The sequence below is a fragment of the Physella acuta genome, unplaced genomic scaffold (genome assembly GCF_028476545.2).
Source record: "Physella acuta isolate Inbredline_101_S28 unplaced genomic scaffold, ASM2847654v3 ptg000235l, whole genome shotgun sequence".
Classification (NCBI taxonomy): domain Eukaryota; kingdom Metazoa; phylum Mollusca; class Gastropoda; family Physidae; genus Physella; species Physella acuta.
This window is the reverse complement of record NW_026731754.1, coordinates 252,394-271,555: the sequence shown is the minus strand read 5'-3', so window position 1 is coordinate 271,555 and position 19,162 is coordinate 252,394. Positions and strand designations below refer to the sequence as shown.

At 36.2% G+C, this 19,162-nt stretch overlaps 1 protein-coding gene across 3 annotated transcripts in view; it reads right to left on the bottom strand.

The window, feature by feature from the left end:
- Positions 1–18,743, bottom strand: part of LOC131938144 (uncharacterized) — a 70,763-nt gene extending 52,020 nt beyond the window's left edge. The window contains exons 1-5 of one of the 3 annotated variants that reach the window (XM_059296061.1): positions 15,019–15,149; positions 14,624–14,735; positions 14,293–14,346; positions 13,856–13,921; positions 12,359–13,669 (exon numbers count right to left, since the gene is read on the bottom strand). In XM_059296061.1, the coding sequence (XP_059152044.1) occupies positions 12,930–13,669; positions 13,856–13,886 (771 nt within the window). In that variant the 5' untranslated portion in view covers positions 13,887–13,921; positions 14,293–14,346; positions 14,624–14,735; positions 15,019–15,149 and the 3' untranslated portion in view covers positions 12,359–12,929. Of the gene's footprint in view, positions 1–12,358; positions 13,670–13,855; positions 13,922–14,292; positions 14,347–14,623; positions 14,736–15,018; positions 15,150–18,671 lie in introns of those variants that run through there. The other 2 variants (XM_059296060.1, XM_059296057.1) reach the window with 2 other exon arrangements.
- Between the last annotated feature and the right edge of the window lie 419 nt (positions 18,744–19,162).

Genomic DNA, 19,162 nt, shown 5'->3' with positions numbered 1-19,162 from the left:
AGAATTATAAAAAAGAATATAACGAGACGCTCGTTTCGTGTTAAGCATGGCTGTTGATGTTGTTCTGTACTTCCCTCAATGAGAATAATTTGGTGGGTATCCTTGTTGTCCGAAGATCTAATAAGTCCCTCTTGTTTAAGTCCATCTTGGTCCCAAGCTCCAATGTCTCCCTCTTGTTTAAGTTTCTCACGTCCGACTTCAGCTTGAAGAAAATCTTCTTCACCGTAGGATTTAACTTTGTCAATGCATTTCATTAATTGAGCGACCATCGTCTTCTTCTGTTTTTTATACTGGGCTTTGTTGTTGAACAAAACACACCTGTATTCACACTCAATCAACAGATTACTGAAATCCCCACCCTGTCTCAAACAACACTCTATAAATGTCCCAATATTATCTTCTTTATCGAAGTTTTCCCTATAAGTTAATACAATAACCCCACACTTTTTAAATACATGGTCTCCAAAAATAGCCTTGATGGTCTTCACACAGTCCCTATGTTGTTTCGAGAACCGGTCACAAAATTTAAGAACAAGCACCAGCGCTGTGAATTCTCCATTGAGAGTTTTATTAAAAACTTTCTCGATATTTTTCACCAGAGTTCTCATGCCCACCTGCAAGTATTCAGCACTGTCCCCTATACCTGAGCCGTCTATAACTGTGACAGGTTCACCAAACACCAAGTCTGACTTAACGCTGATTTCATTCGAGCGGAGAGAAAATCTTTCGCCGTGAAGGATTGTGTTTCCGGTTGAACTTTTGCCACTACGGCTGCGTTTACACTATACGTCGGCAGACCGAATTTTTTCATCTGACGTCAGGTGTTGTCCAATCTGCCGAAGAGGGGTGCGCCCCAGCGGTTACACTGTAGCCCGTCAGAACGTATGTCTGACTACCGGCGGGCATTGTTTTCAATACAAAAAATCGACGAACAAATGCAGATTCATTGTTTGGCTTAATGAAAGCAGAAAATCATATAGGAAATGCATTTCTCCAAAGAACCGCTTGGCTTTGACATTGAGGCAAGTGTTTTTGTACAGTTAATTCTTATTAAATAAGATATTTTGTTACAGTAAGTTGAGTAAGGCCTATTCTAAATACCATTATTACCAGTGGCGTGCAGACCTGTGTAGATGCCCGGGGCAAACTCAAGCGGAAGATGCCCATATATATATATATATATATATATATATATATATATATATATATATATATATATATATATATATATATATATATATGTATATATATATATATAGCTTAGTTAAAAAAAAACAAATAAGTTATGTTGGACGTTTATATACATAGAAAAGCATTTTTAAAAAATTGTACTTATCTTAATTAAGATGAAAACGTTGACTACAGCCAGCTAAATCCAAATGGAATGAATGGTTGGAACTTGGGGGGAGGGGGGGGGTGGAAAGGGGGAGACATTTGCGGGACGTGTCGTGGTGGGGAGGGGGGCGTCTGTGATGCACTACAAAAGAGTCTCATCCGGTGTTGTATTACCACCCGGGACCGCAGGGACAAAAACGTTCTCCGTGTCTACAATTTGGGCGTCAGACACGCCTTTATTGATGGGATGTTTCTCTCTTGGCCTGTTTAGGAATTCCTATAGTGTAACTAATACAGGTGAGAGTGTGCATTGAACTAGAGATGTTTCAGATTTTTTTCTCTAAACCACTTGGTCAAAACTTCAACTCTTTAAAGAGATGGGTGATGCTAGATACTCTCAAACTATCTGAACCTTGAATATAACAGAAGTGTACCTTGTTTGGCTAAAGCTGCCAGCCCTAAAAAAAAAAACCACTTCTACACCGGACTGTGTTTAAAAATTCACTATGCTCTGTCAGACCCTCCCCACAACTTGGACGCGTTTTCACAAATTTAACACCCAGGTAACGCCTGTCTAGTTCAGGTGGGGGATAATCCACTAACGGCTTCCATAGCCTAAAAACCCACACCGCATCCCCACATTTCATTACATCATTATGGGCTCAATAACTCTATAGATAGCTCTACTATTAACTGAAATAAAACTGGCTCTGTTTGTGCCCCCAATTACTTTAAAGAAAGCTCTACTTTAAAATACTTTAACTTTAACACTACTTTAAGCATGCTCCTCCTATTTGTAAAAATCAATATGGGCGTAATTATTCTGAATGATATCATTACAATGTTTAGTAAACAATATGTTGATTCGTATTCTTGAGATTGTCGCTACAGTGTATCAAAATCAATATGGGCATTCTTATTCTTAAGTATGCTTATATAATGCAGAAAAATAAATATATACTAAAGGCTGCCAGTGGCGTAGCTACCGTAAAGCTAGAGTAAGCAAGGCATAGGGCCCAAGGCAAATAGGGGTAATTTTCCTTCTTTTAAAAAGTTAAATCTTTTACATTGGAATTTTGATATTTATTTTATATAAATAATTTTAAAAAAAATGAAATCAGGTTTTTTTTTCTACTTTAGAAATAATTTAATTTAAAAAAGGCCCCAAGTCCTTTCTTAGTGTACAGGCAGTGGCATTCAGTGTGGGGGAGGACGGGCGACTAACATTAACATTGTTAATTTTTGCATAGGGGACCGAAAATCCTAGCTACGCCACTGAATGCTGCCCATACAATTTAACAAAAATAAAAAGTTTGGGCGTTATTACACAACAAATGGCCATATATTTCACCAAAGATGCTCCAAAAAATTATAATAATAATATGGGCATAATTACCCTTTGGATGCCCTTAAAATGGATCATAATGAAGAAGTACATTAAAAAAAAAGCTTTAGAGATGCCCCCAATGTTAACAACGATGATTGGTGTAACTACTGTTGCATGCCCTTCGAGTGTAATACATGAATATAAGCATAATTACTTTCAAGATGCCCCTACAATATATAAAATGAAGATGGGCATACTTACTGTATGGATGCCTTTAAAATGTATTATAAAGTGAAGTGGGCATATTACTAAATGCTCATAAAATATATTATAATGATTATACGAATAATTACTTTAATATGCCCCTACAGTGTATAAAAATAAATATGTTTTAATTACTCGACGGATGTCCTTAAAAATGAGTATAACGAATACGCGCATATTACGTTTAAGATGCCCTTACAGTGCATGGGAATAACTTGGTCACAAGTACTCTAAACGATGCCCCCACATTTATTAAGGGAATATCATTGACTTCCTTCACTGATGCCCGCTTTTTCTATATAAGTTATATATGGACAGTGTAATGTTAAAACAAGTGACAGATGATTGAGTGTTACAATTTTTTTTTTAGTGAAAAAAAGTTGGAAATATGCGATGACAATATGACAAGACATATTCGCAACAATTTTTAAATTACTAAAAAAAAAAAAAAAAAAAAAAAAAAAAAAAAAAAAAAAAAAAAAAAATTTAGAGTAAAAAAAATTAAAAATTTCCGCCTCCGCTGGATGCCCCCCAGTGGTGGATGCCCGGGGCCTGGGCCCCGTCCGCCCCCCCCTCTGCACGCCACTGATTATTACAATAGTGTGTTCTATGTAATCTATACATTTAAAACAAGTAAAATCTAAGCTATTAATTTGGTTGCAATACCTCAGTAGTGGGGGAGTAGATCTAATCTATAAGGTCTTTATTCTATGTTCTGGCCTGCTTTTAGTGCTAAATGAAAATAATTTCATTTACAGATAGGCCCCTCGCTACAACAGGATTGGCCTACTAATATCGAATTGTCCATTCACCTATCACCACAATTATCTATGAGACATGTGATATTATGTGGAGATGCCTCACTAAAAAGCATGTACCATTACCAACAGCAGCAATGTGCCAAGGCCTTTGAAGACTGAAGACACCATCTGAAGTATTATGAAACATGTTGAATTTGATATTTAATTGAAATAAACTTCTTTTTGTTATGTTTGTTTTATTTGTATTATTCATAGATAATAATAAAATCATTGGCCAAATCACCTGATCAATATCAATAGTTCCTACTAGTTAGGCCTACTTGTCTTAGTTTGACTTAGTCCTCCTTGCTCCTTATAGAACATAGGGCCTCCACCATTTCCACCAGTTAGGCCTACTAGTTAGATTTAATTTTCTAACTCAATGTCAGTCACATGTTAGATTGTTACAAACTAAGATGGTATTGGTTTTTGATCATTTAAAAAGCATAATTCATTGTTTTAATATATTAAGCAAATCTGTAAAACATGTATTAACATAAATACATCTCATAAGGCACAGGCCTCATTGAATTATTATTTTAACTACTGGTATAGGTAATTCTCCATTACAGTTTAGGCCTGCATTTGAAGATCTCTTAAAAAATATATAATAAAACAGTAAACAACATACACTTTTCATTTTATTTTATTTTATTTAGGCATAACACATAATTAATTAATCCTGGGTCAGGATTTTTAACAATGGCTTCCCACTTCTTCCACAACTTGACTACAATTTGAATCAGTGTCATCAAAATAAAATATCATTTAAACAATGGTTTCACTTGATACTGAATTGATGTTGAAGTTGAAGGTACTTGTATGCTGCTTATCATTTGCTTTAAAGTGAAACAATCATTCAGAAACGATAATTGATTATAATATCTCCATGGTTTGTTTGGAGCTATACTGCCAGTTACTCTTTTGTTGTTAATCTTGATATGCTCCTTTCTAAATTTATCAAGCAGGTTTTTTCCACTTGGTTTTTGGCGTCTGCACCTGAATGAATTAAATATAAACATCAGTTTAGACTGATTGTAACTTTAATGTGTTGGATACATATAATTTATATATAGGCCTACAGGCTATACCTAAATGAAACAGGTTTCTAGACAGAAAAGGGCTGATAAAAAATAGTTAGGACTGTAGTGACTTAAGTAATCAGCTCACTAATTAATTATTACTAGTAGTCTAGTCCTAGATCCAGACTTTCTATCATAATTAATAGATTATCCAATTGTCTGGGCCTGAGCCTAGATCTTGATTCCTATAGACAGTTATATAGATCTAGTAATATATAGTAACATTACAGTACAGGAATCTAGATCTATACTCTTAATTTAGATAAGATTTATACCTATTAATATAAATTTAATTATTAATCTCAAAATAGATTCGATGGAAATAGAATAAATATAGGCCTATACTATTATACTTTATACATAGGCCTAATATATAGGCCTATAGCCTAATAATAATATAAATATAGATCTCCCAAAAGAATAGTCCTATAGATAATATACATAGATCTAGAAAGAATCATAGAATACTAGATCTAGATCTAATTACTATGTCATAGATCATAAGAATTTATTTATTTAGATAGACCTAGCCTAGAATGAAAGGTCAGTCAGTAATGAAAGATTCAATTTTAGAACATAGAGTCTACTAGAGCAGGGGTCTCCAAACTTTTCAGCCCGAGGGCCGCATCAACTATCAAATATCAGTTCGGGGGCCAGATTTTCTTTAAGGCCAGACTTGCCTTTACTATCAGGAAGTCACCCATTTCTTTTCTTAGATACTCTGCTCAGAATTTTCTCGCAAAATTAGCAATCTCACTGATGTGAAATATGGTAAATCTTGCGATTTTGTGTTAATCTCTGAACTATATATGGTTAGATAACCTCTTCGGTAACAGTGTCATACATTATATGTAGGGAAGCCAGCTCTTGTGTTATGTTCAGGTCTTCATCCACACCTCTAATGAACACAAGAAATTGAGAGGTGGATTAGCTGCCCAGCGACTCACCCATTGCAATTGAAAAATAACGAAACTTGCTTGAATTTTTCGCTATTTGAGTCGCAATGTTTTCACCAATGTCTGCAACGGGAACAGGGCATTTCCCCCCTGTCAATTACCCCCCGGATATTCCCCCCCCCCCGACTTTACCCCCCAGAGTAATTACCCCCTGTCAATTACCCCCTTGTCAATTACCCCCCGCCCAGTAGGACATTACCCCCCCCCCCGGACAGGGTTAGAGTTAGGGTTAGGGTTAGGGCTAGGTTTAGGGTTAGGGTTAGGGTTAGGGTTAGAGCTAGGGCTAGGGCTAGGGCTAGGGCTAGGGCTAGGGTTAGGGTTAGGGTTAGGGTTAGGGTTAGGGTTAGGGTTAGGGTTAGGTTTTAGGGCTAGGGCTAGGGTTAGGGTTAGGGTTATTTTTTAGGGTTAGGGTTAAAGTTAGGTTTAGGTTTAGGTTTAGGTTTAGGTTTAGGTTTAGGTTTAGGTTTAGGTTTAGGTTTAGGTTTAGGGCTAGGGTTAGGTTTAGGTTTAGGGCTAGGGTTAGGGCTAGGGTTAGGGTTAGGGTTAGGGTTAGGGTTAGGGTTAGGGTTAGGGTCAGGTTTAGGGTTAGGGTTAGGGTTAGGTTTTAGGGCTAGGGCTAGGGTTAGGGTTAGGTTTATGGTTAGGGTTAGGGTTAGGTTTTAGGGCTAGGGTTAGGGTTAGGGCTAGGTTTAGGGTTAGGGTTAGGTTTTAGGGTTAGGGTTAAAGTTAGGTTTAGGTTTAGGTTTAGGTTTAGGTTTAGGTTTAGGTTTAGGTTTAGGTTTAGGTTTAGGTTTAGGTTTAGGGCTAGGGCTAGGGTTAGGGTTAGGTTTTAGGGCTAGGGTTAGGGTTAGGTTTATGGTTAGGGTTAGGGTTAGGTTTTAGGGCTAGGGTTAGGGTTAGGTTTAGGGTTAGGGTTAGGGTTAGGTTTTAGGCTTAGGGTTAAAGTTAGGTTTAGGTTTAGGTTTAGGTTTAGGTTTAGGTTTAGGGTTAGGGTTAGGGTTAGGGTTAGGGCTAGGGTTAGGGTTAGAGCTAGTTTTAGGGTTAGGGTTGTGTCTAGCTTTGGTTTTGGTTTTGTGTGAAGTATTAGGCTAAGATGGATGCTAAGGTTTTGGTCTTTTTCTTAAGGTTTGGATTAATGTAGTATATAGGTATAAAATTCTAGTTAGAGTTAGGATTTTAACTTGAGAGGGGGGGGGGGGTAATTCCCCGGGATTGGAGGGGGGTAATTGACAGGGGGGTAATTGCTCCGGGAGGTAAATACGGGGGGGGGGGAAGTCCGGGGGGGGGAAATATCCAGGGGGGTAATGTCCTGTAGCCGTCTGCAACACGGCGAGTAATTGTATTCGCACACAAAGCTACAATTTCAAATTGTTTTGAATTTTCTGTGCAAAGCTCCTCAGCCACCTCCAACAAACATTTATTCAGTAGACAAAAAGATCGTCGCGGGCCGGATAAAATGACCTCGCGGGCCGCATCCGGCCCGCGGGCCGTAGTTTGGAGACCCCTGTACTAGAGGCTAGAGAATATTAAATTCAATGAGTAGATCTAGATCTAGGCCTAACTAGATCTATAATTTTACTAATTATTAGGCCTTCTAGATCTAGGGTTAGTTCATTTATTTGTTCTACCCATGACTTAGTTAAAGTTCATTTATTTATTCTACCCATGGCTTAGTTAAAGTTCATTTATTTGTTCTACCCATGACTTAGTTAAAGTTCATTTATTTGTTCTACCCATGACTTAGTTAAAGTTCATTTATTTGTTCTACCCATGACTTAGTTAAAGTTCATTTATTTGTTCTACCCATGACTTAGTTAAAGTTCATTTATTTGTTCTACCCATGACTTAGTTAAAGTTCATTTATTTGTTCTACCCATGACTTAGTTAAAGTTAATTTATTTGTTCTACCCATGACTTAGTTAAAGTTCATTTATTTGTTCTACCCATGACTTAGTTAAAGTTCATTTATTTGTTCTACCCGTGACTTAGTTAAAGTTCATTTATTTGTTCTACCCATGACTTAGTTAAAGTTCATTTATTTGTTCTACCCATGACTTAGTTAAAGTTCATTTATTTGTTCTACCCATGACTTAGTTAAAGTTCATTTATTTCTTCTACCCATGATTTATTGTGGTATTGAGTCCATTCGGAACACCCAGCAGAACTTTATTTCTTCAAACATGTCCTGTACACATGAGAGATAAGAATATGTACACCAAAGTACGTACTCAAACCTGGGATTTAAACTCGAGCTCTTGGGGACAAAATGCTTGTATTCCATCACTCGAACATGTCCCATGTATCCAGTTGATTTTTGAAAGTACTGCTTTACAGTTATAATTTTTGAAATATTTGAAGTGTTTTATGTTTTACAACAATACTAGTTAAGTAGCCTATACCAATGCGGGTCCATAAGCGTTTATTTAAGTCATTCACAAAATAACCATCAGATTGTTCAATGATATCTAGTAAATTAGAATGACAACAATGCTTACACAACTGTTCGTCAATCAAATCGGCAAGATCTCATTTTACATTTCAATTGGAGCGGGTCTAGAATCGTCGAAATATAAACTACACTACCTGATGTTCCAATTTTTTTAAATGTTCTTATTCATCTTAGTTTTACAGGTGTATTAGACATAAACAATGTGACTTTGATGTAAAGTTTAAACTTACAACCCATGACAGCCAATCTACTGCTGGTGACACACCGCAAGGATGGCCTAATCTACTGCTGGTGACACACCACAAGGTTGGCCCAATCTACTGCTGGTGACACACCGCAAAGGTGGCCCAATCTACTGCTTGTGGCACAGCGCAAGGTTGGCCCAATCTACTGCTTGTGGCACAGCGCAAGGTTGGCCCAATCTACTGCTTGTGGCACAGCGCAAGGATGGCCCAATCTACTGCTTGTGGCACAGCGCAAGGTTGGCCCAATCTACTGCTTGTGGCACAGCGCAAGGTTGGCCAAATCTACTGCTGGTGACACACAGCAAGGTTGGCCTAATCTACTGCTGGTGACACACCGCAAGGATGGCCTAATCTCCTGCTGGTGACACACTGCAAGGATGGCCCCATCTACTGCTGGTGACACAAGGGTGGCCCAATCTACTGCTGGTGACACAGCGCAAGGGTGGCCCAAACTTATGCTGGTGACACAGCGCAAGAGTGGCCCAATCTACTTACTACTGGTGACACAGCGCAAGGGTGGCCCAATCTACTGCTGGTGACACACCGCAGTTGTAATGTTTGGGGCTCACAGTCACCACCAAGGTAGTGGATGACACAGCTAACAGTTGAGCGCTCTATCTACTGCTGGAGATGCTGACTTGTATATGTCGCTCAATCACGTACACAGCCCCCCCCCCATGTGTCTCTCGGCATTCACACCACGTGCCTGACATCATGTCCCCCCCCCCCCTCCATGTGTCTCTCGGCATTTACACCACGTGCCTGACATCATGTTACACTGTCTCGGACATCTGTGTTGACCATACATTGAGTGGTGTAAGTAAAACTATTTAACAGTTTCTAAACACGTGTTGACCATACATTGAGTGGTGTAAGTAAAACTATTTAACAGTTTCTAAACCCGAGTTGACCATACATTGAGTGGTGTAAGTAAAACTATTTAACAGTTTCTAAACACGTGTTGACCATACATTGAGTGGTGTAAGTAAAACTATTTAACAGTTTCTAAACCCGAGTTGACCATACATTGAGTGGTGTAAGTAAAACTATTTAACAGTTTCTAAACCCGAGTTGACCATACATTGAGTGGTGTAAGTAAAACTATTTAACAGTTTCTAAACCCGAGTTGACCATACATTGAGTGGTGTAAGTAAAACTATTTAACAGTTTCTAAACACGTGTTGACCATACATTGAGTGGTGTAAGTAAAACTATTTAACAGTTTCTAAACCCGAGTTGACCATACATTGAGTGGTGTAAGTAAAACTATTTAACAGTTTCTAAACCCGAGTTGACCATACATTGAGTGGTGTAAGTAAAACTATTTAACAGTTTCTAAACCCGAGTTGACCATACATTGCGTGGTGTAAGTAAAACTATTTAACAGTTTCTAAACCCGAGTTGACCATACATTGAGTGGTGTAAGTAAAACTATTTAACAGTTTCTAAACCCGAGTTGACCATACATTGAGTGGTGTAAGTAAAACTATTTAACAGTTTCTAAACCCGAGTTGACCATACATTGAGTGGTATAAGTAAAACTATTTAACAGTTTCTAAACCCGAGTTGACCATACATTGAGTGGTGTAAGTAAAACTATTTAACAGTTTCTAAACACGTGTTGACCATACATTGAGTGGTGTAAGTAAAACTATTTAACAGTTTCTAAACCCGAGTTGACCATACATTGAGTGGTGTAAGTAAAACTATTTAACAGTTTCTAAACCCGAGTTGACCATACATTGAGTGGTGTAAGTAAAACTATTTAACAGTTTCTAAACCCGAGTTGACCATACATTGAGTGGTATAAGTAAAACTATTTAACAGTTTCTAAACCCGAGTTGACCATACATTGGGTGGTGTAAGTAAAACTATTTAACAGTTTCTAAACCCGAGTTGACCATACATTGGGTGGTGTAAGTAAAACTATTTAACAGTTTCTAAACCCGAGTTGACCATACATTGGGTGGTGTAAGTAAAACTATTTAACAGTTTCTAAACCCGAGTTGACCATACATTGGGTGGTGTAAGTAAAACTATTTAACAGTTTCTAAACCCGAGTTGACCATACATTGGGTGGTGTAAGTAAAACTATTTAACAGTTTCTAAACCCGAGTTAGAAAGGCACATTTTGATACTCAAAATGCTGTTTCATCTAGGAGGTTTAAATGTTTGACAGCTTTGCTGTAAACGTTCAATAAAACAAATCTACAACTGTTGCTATTGAGGAACTCTACTTCACCTGTTCCATGTACACTATACATGTGACGGTAACAATGTGTTGTACTTATCTTGTTATCAATTTAATTCGCTCTATTAAAAACATTATTCTCCTAACAACAAAGGAACTTCTTACATTGCACGAACTGATGTAGACTGAATCATTGGAAATTGATTTAAAAGAAAAAGCTGCAAACAACCGATCGTGATGCTAAAATTGACTGAATTTTATCCCAGAATGTGGACTGTCATTCAAATATTTTAATAGCATTTTCTTTAAATTTATATTTTGCAAGCCGTCGGGTGCATACGAATATTTTATTGTGAAATACAATGTAAAACGTCAAATTTAATAAACAGGGATACAACTATGTAAATACTTTTTATTCAATTATATTCATTGTTACTTCCCCTAGACCATAAAAACTTATATTTTAATTTAGAGATCGCACGGTCGCTTATAACTTTGTCCAAGAACTTTTATTTCATACGCTTGTTTTATTGTTTTTATCACAATATCTACAGAGTGTATAGTTATGAAACCGATATACTTACTTAAACCTCGCCCCTCCCTGTGGAGTATAGGGCAGCCACAAATCTCCGCCATTCAACTCTGTATTGGGCGAGCCACTTCAGTTCATGTCAGGTCTTGTCATTACCCAGAACTTCTTCCATCTCTCTCCTCCATGTTCCAAGTGGTCTCCCTCTCTTTTCTATGTGGAGTCCATTCTAGTGCAGTGTTCGGGAGTCTTCTTCTGATATGCGAAGAACATGAAACCGATATAATCCCTTATTAATGTACATAATATTCTGAAAATGTATCGATATTTCAACCTTAGTAGGATTGATGTAACAGTTGTGTTAAACATTGTGTTACATATTATATTTACATTGACCAGCAACTTTAACTAATTTGCATAGCGTGCAGGCAATTTGGCAGAGAAAGTAGAGTTCATGTTATACCCATGACTTATTACGTCATTGAGCCCACGCGGAACACTCAGGCGAATTTTTTTTCTCAAAACATGTCCAGGTACACATCACATTAGTGCAAAAAAAGGTAATCTAACATGGGAATCAAACTCGTGTCATTGGAGATAAAATGCGCGTAGTATTTTACTCGATCATGTCGTCCCATTTCTCCAATTGCGTTATTTATGCCACGGTTTACAGTTTTCATGTTGTTTAAAAACTTATATTCCGTTTTTTACATTTACACTAGTTGTTCTTTCACTGCCTATCTATTAACCTGTGCAAAAGATGTTTTACAATATCACAGTCAGTTTATACAAGGATTTCTAGTCAATGACAGCAGTGTTTACACAAATGTCAGTCAATGACAGCAGTGTTTACACAAATGTCAGTCAATGACAGCATCAAACTACTTTTTCACATTTCTACTGGAGCAGGTCTAGAAGCGACGAAGCATCTAAATATAGTATGCGATGTGTCAAATATTTTTAAATGATTAGAATTCCGTTTTTGTTTCTAATTATCTCAATTTAAATTAGTCTTACGGGTGTATTGAGCATAAACAAATGGACTTTGTTGTAAAGTTTAAACTTACAACCCATGACAACCTGGCGCGAATATCGACATCACAACATGCTCTGTTTAGCAACAACTTAAACATCAACAGACAACAAAGATTCAAATAACAACAGTAAAAAGATATTTTCTGTTACCATTTAATGTTGTCTAGTGTGAACAATTTGTAAGTAAATACAAACAGCATGAATATGACATTTAGCAGGTAGGTTACATTTTATTAACAGGTAATAGCCAGCCTATAAGTAGATCTATATGACAACAATTTGGCGACAAAAATTATAAGCACATTATTTACAACATTTGAAACAAAAAAACTCTAAAACCCATCAATGTACATGCAAATTATAACGATTAAACGGTTTACATCAATTAAAACATTTGTTTTAATCATTTAAATGTGATAAAATGTTTACATGACATGCAGGACTTAACACAATCAGTTTAATGATGGGAATAGTTCCGCCATTTTGTTTGTTTACATTATGCAGACAAGGGGAGAGAACTAACAGTTACATCAGTACAAACACTCCCCACTATAATTTCCTTCAGAGTTTGATCCACTGTGTGGATAGTCATACATCCACCCGTCATGTCCCAGCCTGTAGACAGGCGCTCCACTGGAGCCAGGACATGTACATGTTGTGTACCAGTACCTGGTCCAGTTTAACGGTTTAACAACCCTCTCACGTTTGTGTGTCCATTATCCTACAGATACCTGTTTAGGACAGCCATGAGGATGTGACACTATAACGGTCAACTTGTCCACATCATCAAATCTACCGTATTTGTTCCTTACATCCCTACATAGACCATCAAAGCGCCGCCACATCTTGTCCAGATCATCGACCAACTTTAAGTCACAAGTCACATAACTCAACCTACACCAGTCTCTCTCAATGTTTGTCCCACCCCTCACCTCCCAGCCATCAAGACTGACCACTGGACTTTTATTGTCATCAAAACCTAAAACACACCTGGTCTGTCTCGCCTCACTGTCATCAAACACCACGTGTGTGGCTGTCACCACATGAACCTCCCCCCACACTTTACTGGGTGTGGCAGAGACTTGACATTTGGCACAACGACAAGTTCCCCATCCATCACTCTCTGTGTACTTCTTTGCACGCCACACCCTCCCCGTCCCTAACCTCATCACGAGACTTCCTCTGTCATTATAACATGGATATGGAACTTGAGTGCCTGGGTAAAACTCTGGTCTCTCTAGACTGGTGAATTTAGTCTTTACCTGGACAGTTAGGGCTGCCAATGTTTTGATTGTCTCAGACATGAGGTCGTCGTCATGGTAACGTGAGGGGAGACAACTTGCGTTGAAATCTTTAAGAGGTATAAAATCTTTGTGACCTGGATTCTTCTTACAGCCAGTAACATGTTTGTGTAGATCAGCTTCTCCTCCATAGCACATCTCAGCTTCATGATTTCCTACAGGAACAGACAACAAATTGTTTCTCTAGCAACAGAAATGTTAAATTTAATGATCAACTGCATTTTAATGGAACAAAAAATTATAATATGGAACAAGTTTACTACAGTCATTTAGATATTAAACTAGCACATATATTAAACTGTTTACATTATAATTGCCTTAACTGTGTTAGTATATCCTACCTAGATGAAATACTCCTGATTCTTCAATCATTATTTGCTTGTTTTGAATTTCACAGCTTGCCACAACTGAAACAATGTATAAGTTTAATTTCCATCTTACAGAAAAAAACAATGCTACAAAAGTGCTAATTTAATAATAGCGAATAATTTAATTTTTACAGACATATATTTCTAAATTTTCACTTTGTACTACATCTTTAATATTCAATCGCCCTTTATAATGTGTTGCAAAAATGTTTTTAAACAGCCAATGTCAAAAATAGTCCTCTGTGCCTTCTGCTACTGTTGTGAATTAAAGCTATAATTATTATGACATTTATTGTAACAGTAAACACATTTTTTAACTACAGCTTGATAAGCAATAACAGATCATTTCAGAATTGTAAAACAAATTACCTGACCATTTTCAAATGAATTTAAATCAACTTTTTTCTTACCTGAACTGCGTGGCTCCTGTTTCCTTTTTGGCTTTCTGTGGGAATTGCCCACTGCTGTAGTATAAAATAAGTAACATTATATACCAGTAATAATCTTAAAAATTATTTAAACATCTTAAGATTTATTTTAATTCTAAAAAAAATGATACTATAGAAAATTGAAAATGGTTAAATTAGCAAAATAGGTAATAACTTTAGGCTTTATAGTATCAAATTTTTATATACTAAGCAGTCTATATAAAAATAAAATATTAATGTAAATAGCCATACTTATTTCTTCTTGTCTAACAAATTTAAAAAAATGTAAGTTTCTAAATTTTTGAACACTTACAACTTGGAGACTATTAAATGTTTCAGCTTGAACCTTGACTACAAACACCTTTCTGTTCTCAAGTAAATGTTGTTAGAATAAACAGATAGTTGTCAGACCTTGAAATAATGATCTGAGAAAATGCAATATAGTATAACAACATATGTCATATATATATATATACCATATAATATAATTAATTTTTACTCTTTATTGATGTAATGGTGGTGAAGGAAATTCACAAATGTGACTAATTTTTGTTATACAAATTATATTACCAAGTAAGCTATGTAGGCCTACTTGAGTTTGTTAAAAATTTAACGTTTTACCAAAAATGAGCTTAAATTTAAATAAATTAAATTATGTACTATTTATCAACATTTGTATCAAAATTCAAAGAATTAAATATAGCTTACAATATTCACACAATTCAAACACTTTAATGTTGTCCTTAAACACAACCTCTTTTCTTGCTAGGACGGAACGGCATTTGAACACACAGCAGAATCAAAACTTCAACACCCGAAAGCATACAATTAAGGCTAGATAAACACAGGAACCCTTTAAACTTTAAAGTATTATAAAGTAAATAAAGTCATGTAATGAGATGGAGATTGTGTTAATACATTTAGCACCCTTTAGATATACAAGTAGGTCCTCCATTATATTTCAATGACTGTAAGATATTTAACAAGAACCTAAGCTCTTGGCTGCTAACCCATGTCAAGAGAAGGTCTAGATCTAGAATTTTAAAAAGTTTTCTTTAAACTAGAGCGAGAGTGTGGTAACATACGAAAATTACTTTTTAAAACTATTCTAACCAGAGTTTCTTCCAGGCATCTCTTCGCCCCCCCCCCCCTCCGAAATTTTTTTACCGCCCCCCCCCCCCCCCGAACTAAATGAAATTTATATAGAAAATATATACTTTTAACAGTGTCCGCCCCCCCCCCCCCCCCGAAGAAAGTTTACCACCTCCCCCCGAAAATTTCAAGTGCTCCCCCCCCCCGGTTAAAAAGTATGGAAGAAACACTGATTCTAACAACTCTAACCCTGTGTCAGTCTAGAACTCTAGGACCCTAGGACCGTTGCCACTTCACTAATTTAGCCATGAATTTGAATATAGATCTAGACCAGGGGTCTCCAAACCTTTCAGTCCGAGGGCCGCATTAATTATTAAATATAAGTTCGGGGGCCAGAGTTTCTTCCAAGTTTATCATTGTGGTGGCATTTTTCCGCAACCATCTACAACAAACATTTTTTTTTCCGTGGACAAAAAGATCTCCGAGGGCCGGATGAGAGGACCTCGCGGGCCGCATCCAGCCCGCGGGCCGTAGTTTGGAGACCCCTGATCTAGACAGACTATGGGCAAACTAGTCTAGTTTTTAAGAGCTAGAAATCTAGATCTAGTCTAGCTAGATTAGTCTAGAAAACTCTAGAATTCAAGATCTAGATTCTAGACTTACTAAATTCTAAATCTACTAGACATTACTTAAATTTAAAATTAGATCTAAGATTTTCTAGATCTACATTAGACTCTAGATCTAGTCTACTAGAGTCTAGTCTAGATTTTAGATCTAGATAGTCTAGCTAGATCTAGATTAGATTGTTACTTTTTAGGCCTAACCTTTTAGGTTTGTAGTTAGACTAGTAGTAGATCTAATTCTAGTCTAGATCTCGATTCTGGATCTAGAATACTAGATCCCTAGATCTAGATTTTCTAGATCTAGAATCTAGCTAGATGATTTACTACACTACTACTAAATCTAGATCTAGAATAGATCTAGTCTAGATCTAGATCTAGTAACTATCTAGATCTAGAGATCTAGTATCTAGAGATGAAGAATCTAGATTCTAGTACTTTACTAGATCTAGATCTAGATCTAGATCTAGATAGTAGATAGATCTAGATTCTAGATCTAAATCTAGTACTAGAGACATAGCTGACCAACAAGATCTACTCTAGAAATCTAGATCTAGAAATTTAGATTAAGTGTAGTAGATTCTTAATCGTTTTACATTTTAGATCTAGATATATTTAATTAATTAATTAACAGGTTTCATGCTAGGCCTACGTACTCCAAGTACCAGTTGAGTTTGCTAATGCAACGAAGCTAAATGATCGTCTGCTGCATAACTAGTTTTGCTTTTAAAAGTATCGATACCATCATTTATTTTTGAGTATGCCATTTAGGCCTTGAGTTAGTAGATAGAAATAAGGCAATATACAATACATTATTATTTCTATAACAAGTTAAGAATCTTAAAGTTAAAATCAACATATTAAAAAAAATTCATCTTTCATTTAAATTTCAACCTATCGTAGAGTCATAATATGCATCTTGATATAAGTAGAATGATTAATTATTTTGAATATGGATATGGTCAACATTTGCATACACAAATACTTTATCTAAATAGGCCTAGTCACCCCTCCCCCTAAGCACGTCTACCGTCCCCTTAAGCGAAATATAATTTAGGGGCCTATAATATAGAAAACATACTTTTACCAGTGGCCGCCCCCAGTGGTTCATCCCAACCCCCGAAAATTTCAAGTAACTCCTCCGTGGAGCAAAACTTCTGAACGAAACACTGGTCGCATTTGTAGATAATAAAGATTTAAGGCAGACCCTACTTCTTTATTATAGACCCGTTTCCTACTTTGGCCGTCCATAAATGACGTCACACTTCTAGGGGTGAGGGGGGGGGGGTGTTCAGATGGTGTGACGTCACACTTTTGCATTATAAAAAAAAGCAATGTTAGAAAACGAGTTTTAGCCGTTATTTGGCGTTTTACAAGACGGTTTACATAAATTGTAATATGAATTGATCAAAATACTCTATGTTGACATAGTTCTGACAAGATTGGCGGGGGTTAAAGACAGAGGTGTGGCGTCATTTTAGGGGGGGGGGGGGATTCTGGCTTTTTGTGACGATGTGTGACGGAGGGGAGGGGGGATGTAAAAATCGTCAAAAAGACGTGACGTCATCATAAACCTCAATCATGGAAACGATGTTTTTTTCATACATTTTTTCTCCGAGAGTAGAGGGGGGGGGGGCACTATACATTTTGAACGGGGCGTGTAGATACATTTCTAAGGGTGGATGGCCTGACACAAATAAAAGTAGATATTTTCTATATAAACTAACAATTGGTACCACTTACACGGGCAATTCTGATAACTTTTTCTTTTTGGTATTTATTTCCAGGGAGCGGCATTTAAAACTGTCCGAAGGGCGAGGGGGGTTGGAAGGGGGGGGGGGGGGTAGCTGATACGGGTTTTTCTATATATTTTTCATGAATTCTCTTTTTCAATATCGTTCGGAGGTGAAAGGGGGAGAAACGGTAGAGATACCTGAAATAAACGTATATATCTACAGAAAGTGAGTATTGAAATGAATTGTAATTCAGCTGTTTAAAAAGTCATTATCAGAAACTTAGGAAAAGAAACATGTTATTGATCAAGAGCTTTGGAATGAAACATTGTTAAGATTATGAAAAAGAAGGGGCTTTGTTTTATCTAATGTCTATGTTTATACTTGTTTAAAATAACACAGACTACCAATGCCTATTGGAAAAATTAAAACCAAATTATATATTGTATTAATCAACACAATACCATATGTGTGTGTGTGTGTGTGTGTGTGTGTGTGTGTGTGTGAAAGATTGGACACCCCAAACTTTAGGCGATCCTGGCTACGCCACTGATCAATAGAATCAATGAGTTTATGTAGGGGTCACTCGTTGCATATCAGTAGGCAACATTACGACATAATTAATCAGTAATTACATTATATATATATATATATATAAGGTAGTATGAATGGGGAAGTTGAGAGGAGTGCTGAATAGAAACTTGATATTAATATTAATTTTAAAATACAGGTCCTTTGTTTTTTTGGGTCACCCGATTTTGAGCCATTTCTTATGAAGGGAAAAATAAAATCTGCAATTTTATATAGATGTATACAGACATAAAAATGTTTCATTTAATAAGCCCTATTTATATTAAAGTAAAAAATCAAATCAACTATATTAATAAAACTAGGTAGAGAAATAGTAATCACATACCTTCAGCAACAGTTCGTATAGGGCTATATTGAACTGGAATGGCGATTCCTCAGAAAGTATTATTTTTAGTACGACGTCAAGTCCGGGAATATGGGGTTTTCCCGATTTTATTTCATGTTTGACATTTCCGTTTATATGGTAATTCATCAACATACGTACAAAATGCGAAACAATAAACAATAGAACTAAAATCAGTTATGTAAAATAAATAAACAGTTTTAAAATGTTATTTAACATTATTTTATGTTGTATTTTAAAGCTCCATTCTTATTTTTATTAATATAACATATAACAATCACTTGTTTGAAAACAATATTGAATTTTTTTAACAAAAATTTTTAAAATATTGTGTATTGTCAATAAACTCGTTATATAAGCTTTTACAGATTTATTTATTGATTATCAATATCCATCTATACATCTCTTTATATATATATATATATATATATATATATATATATATATATATATATATATATATATATATATAT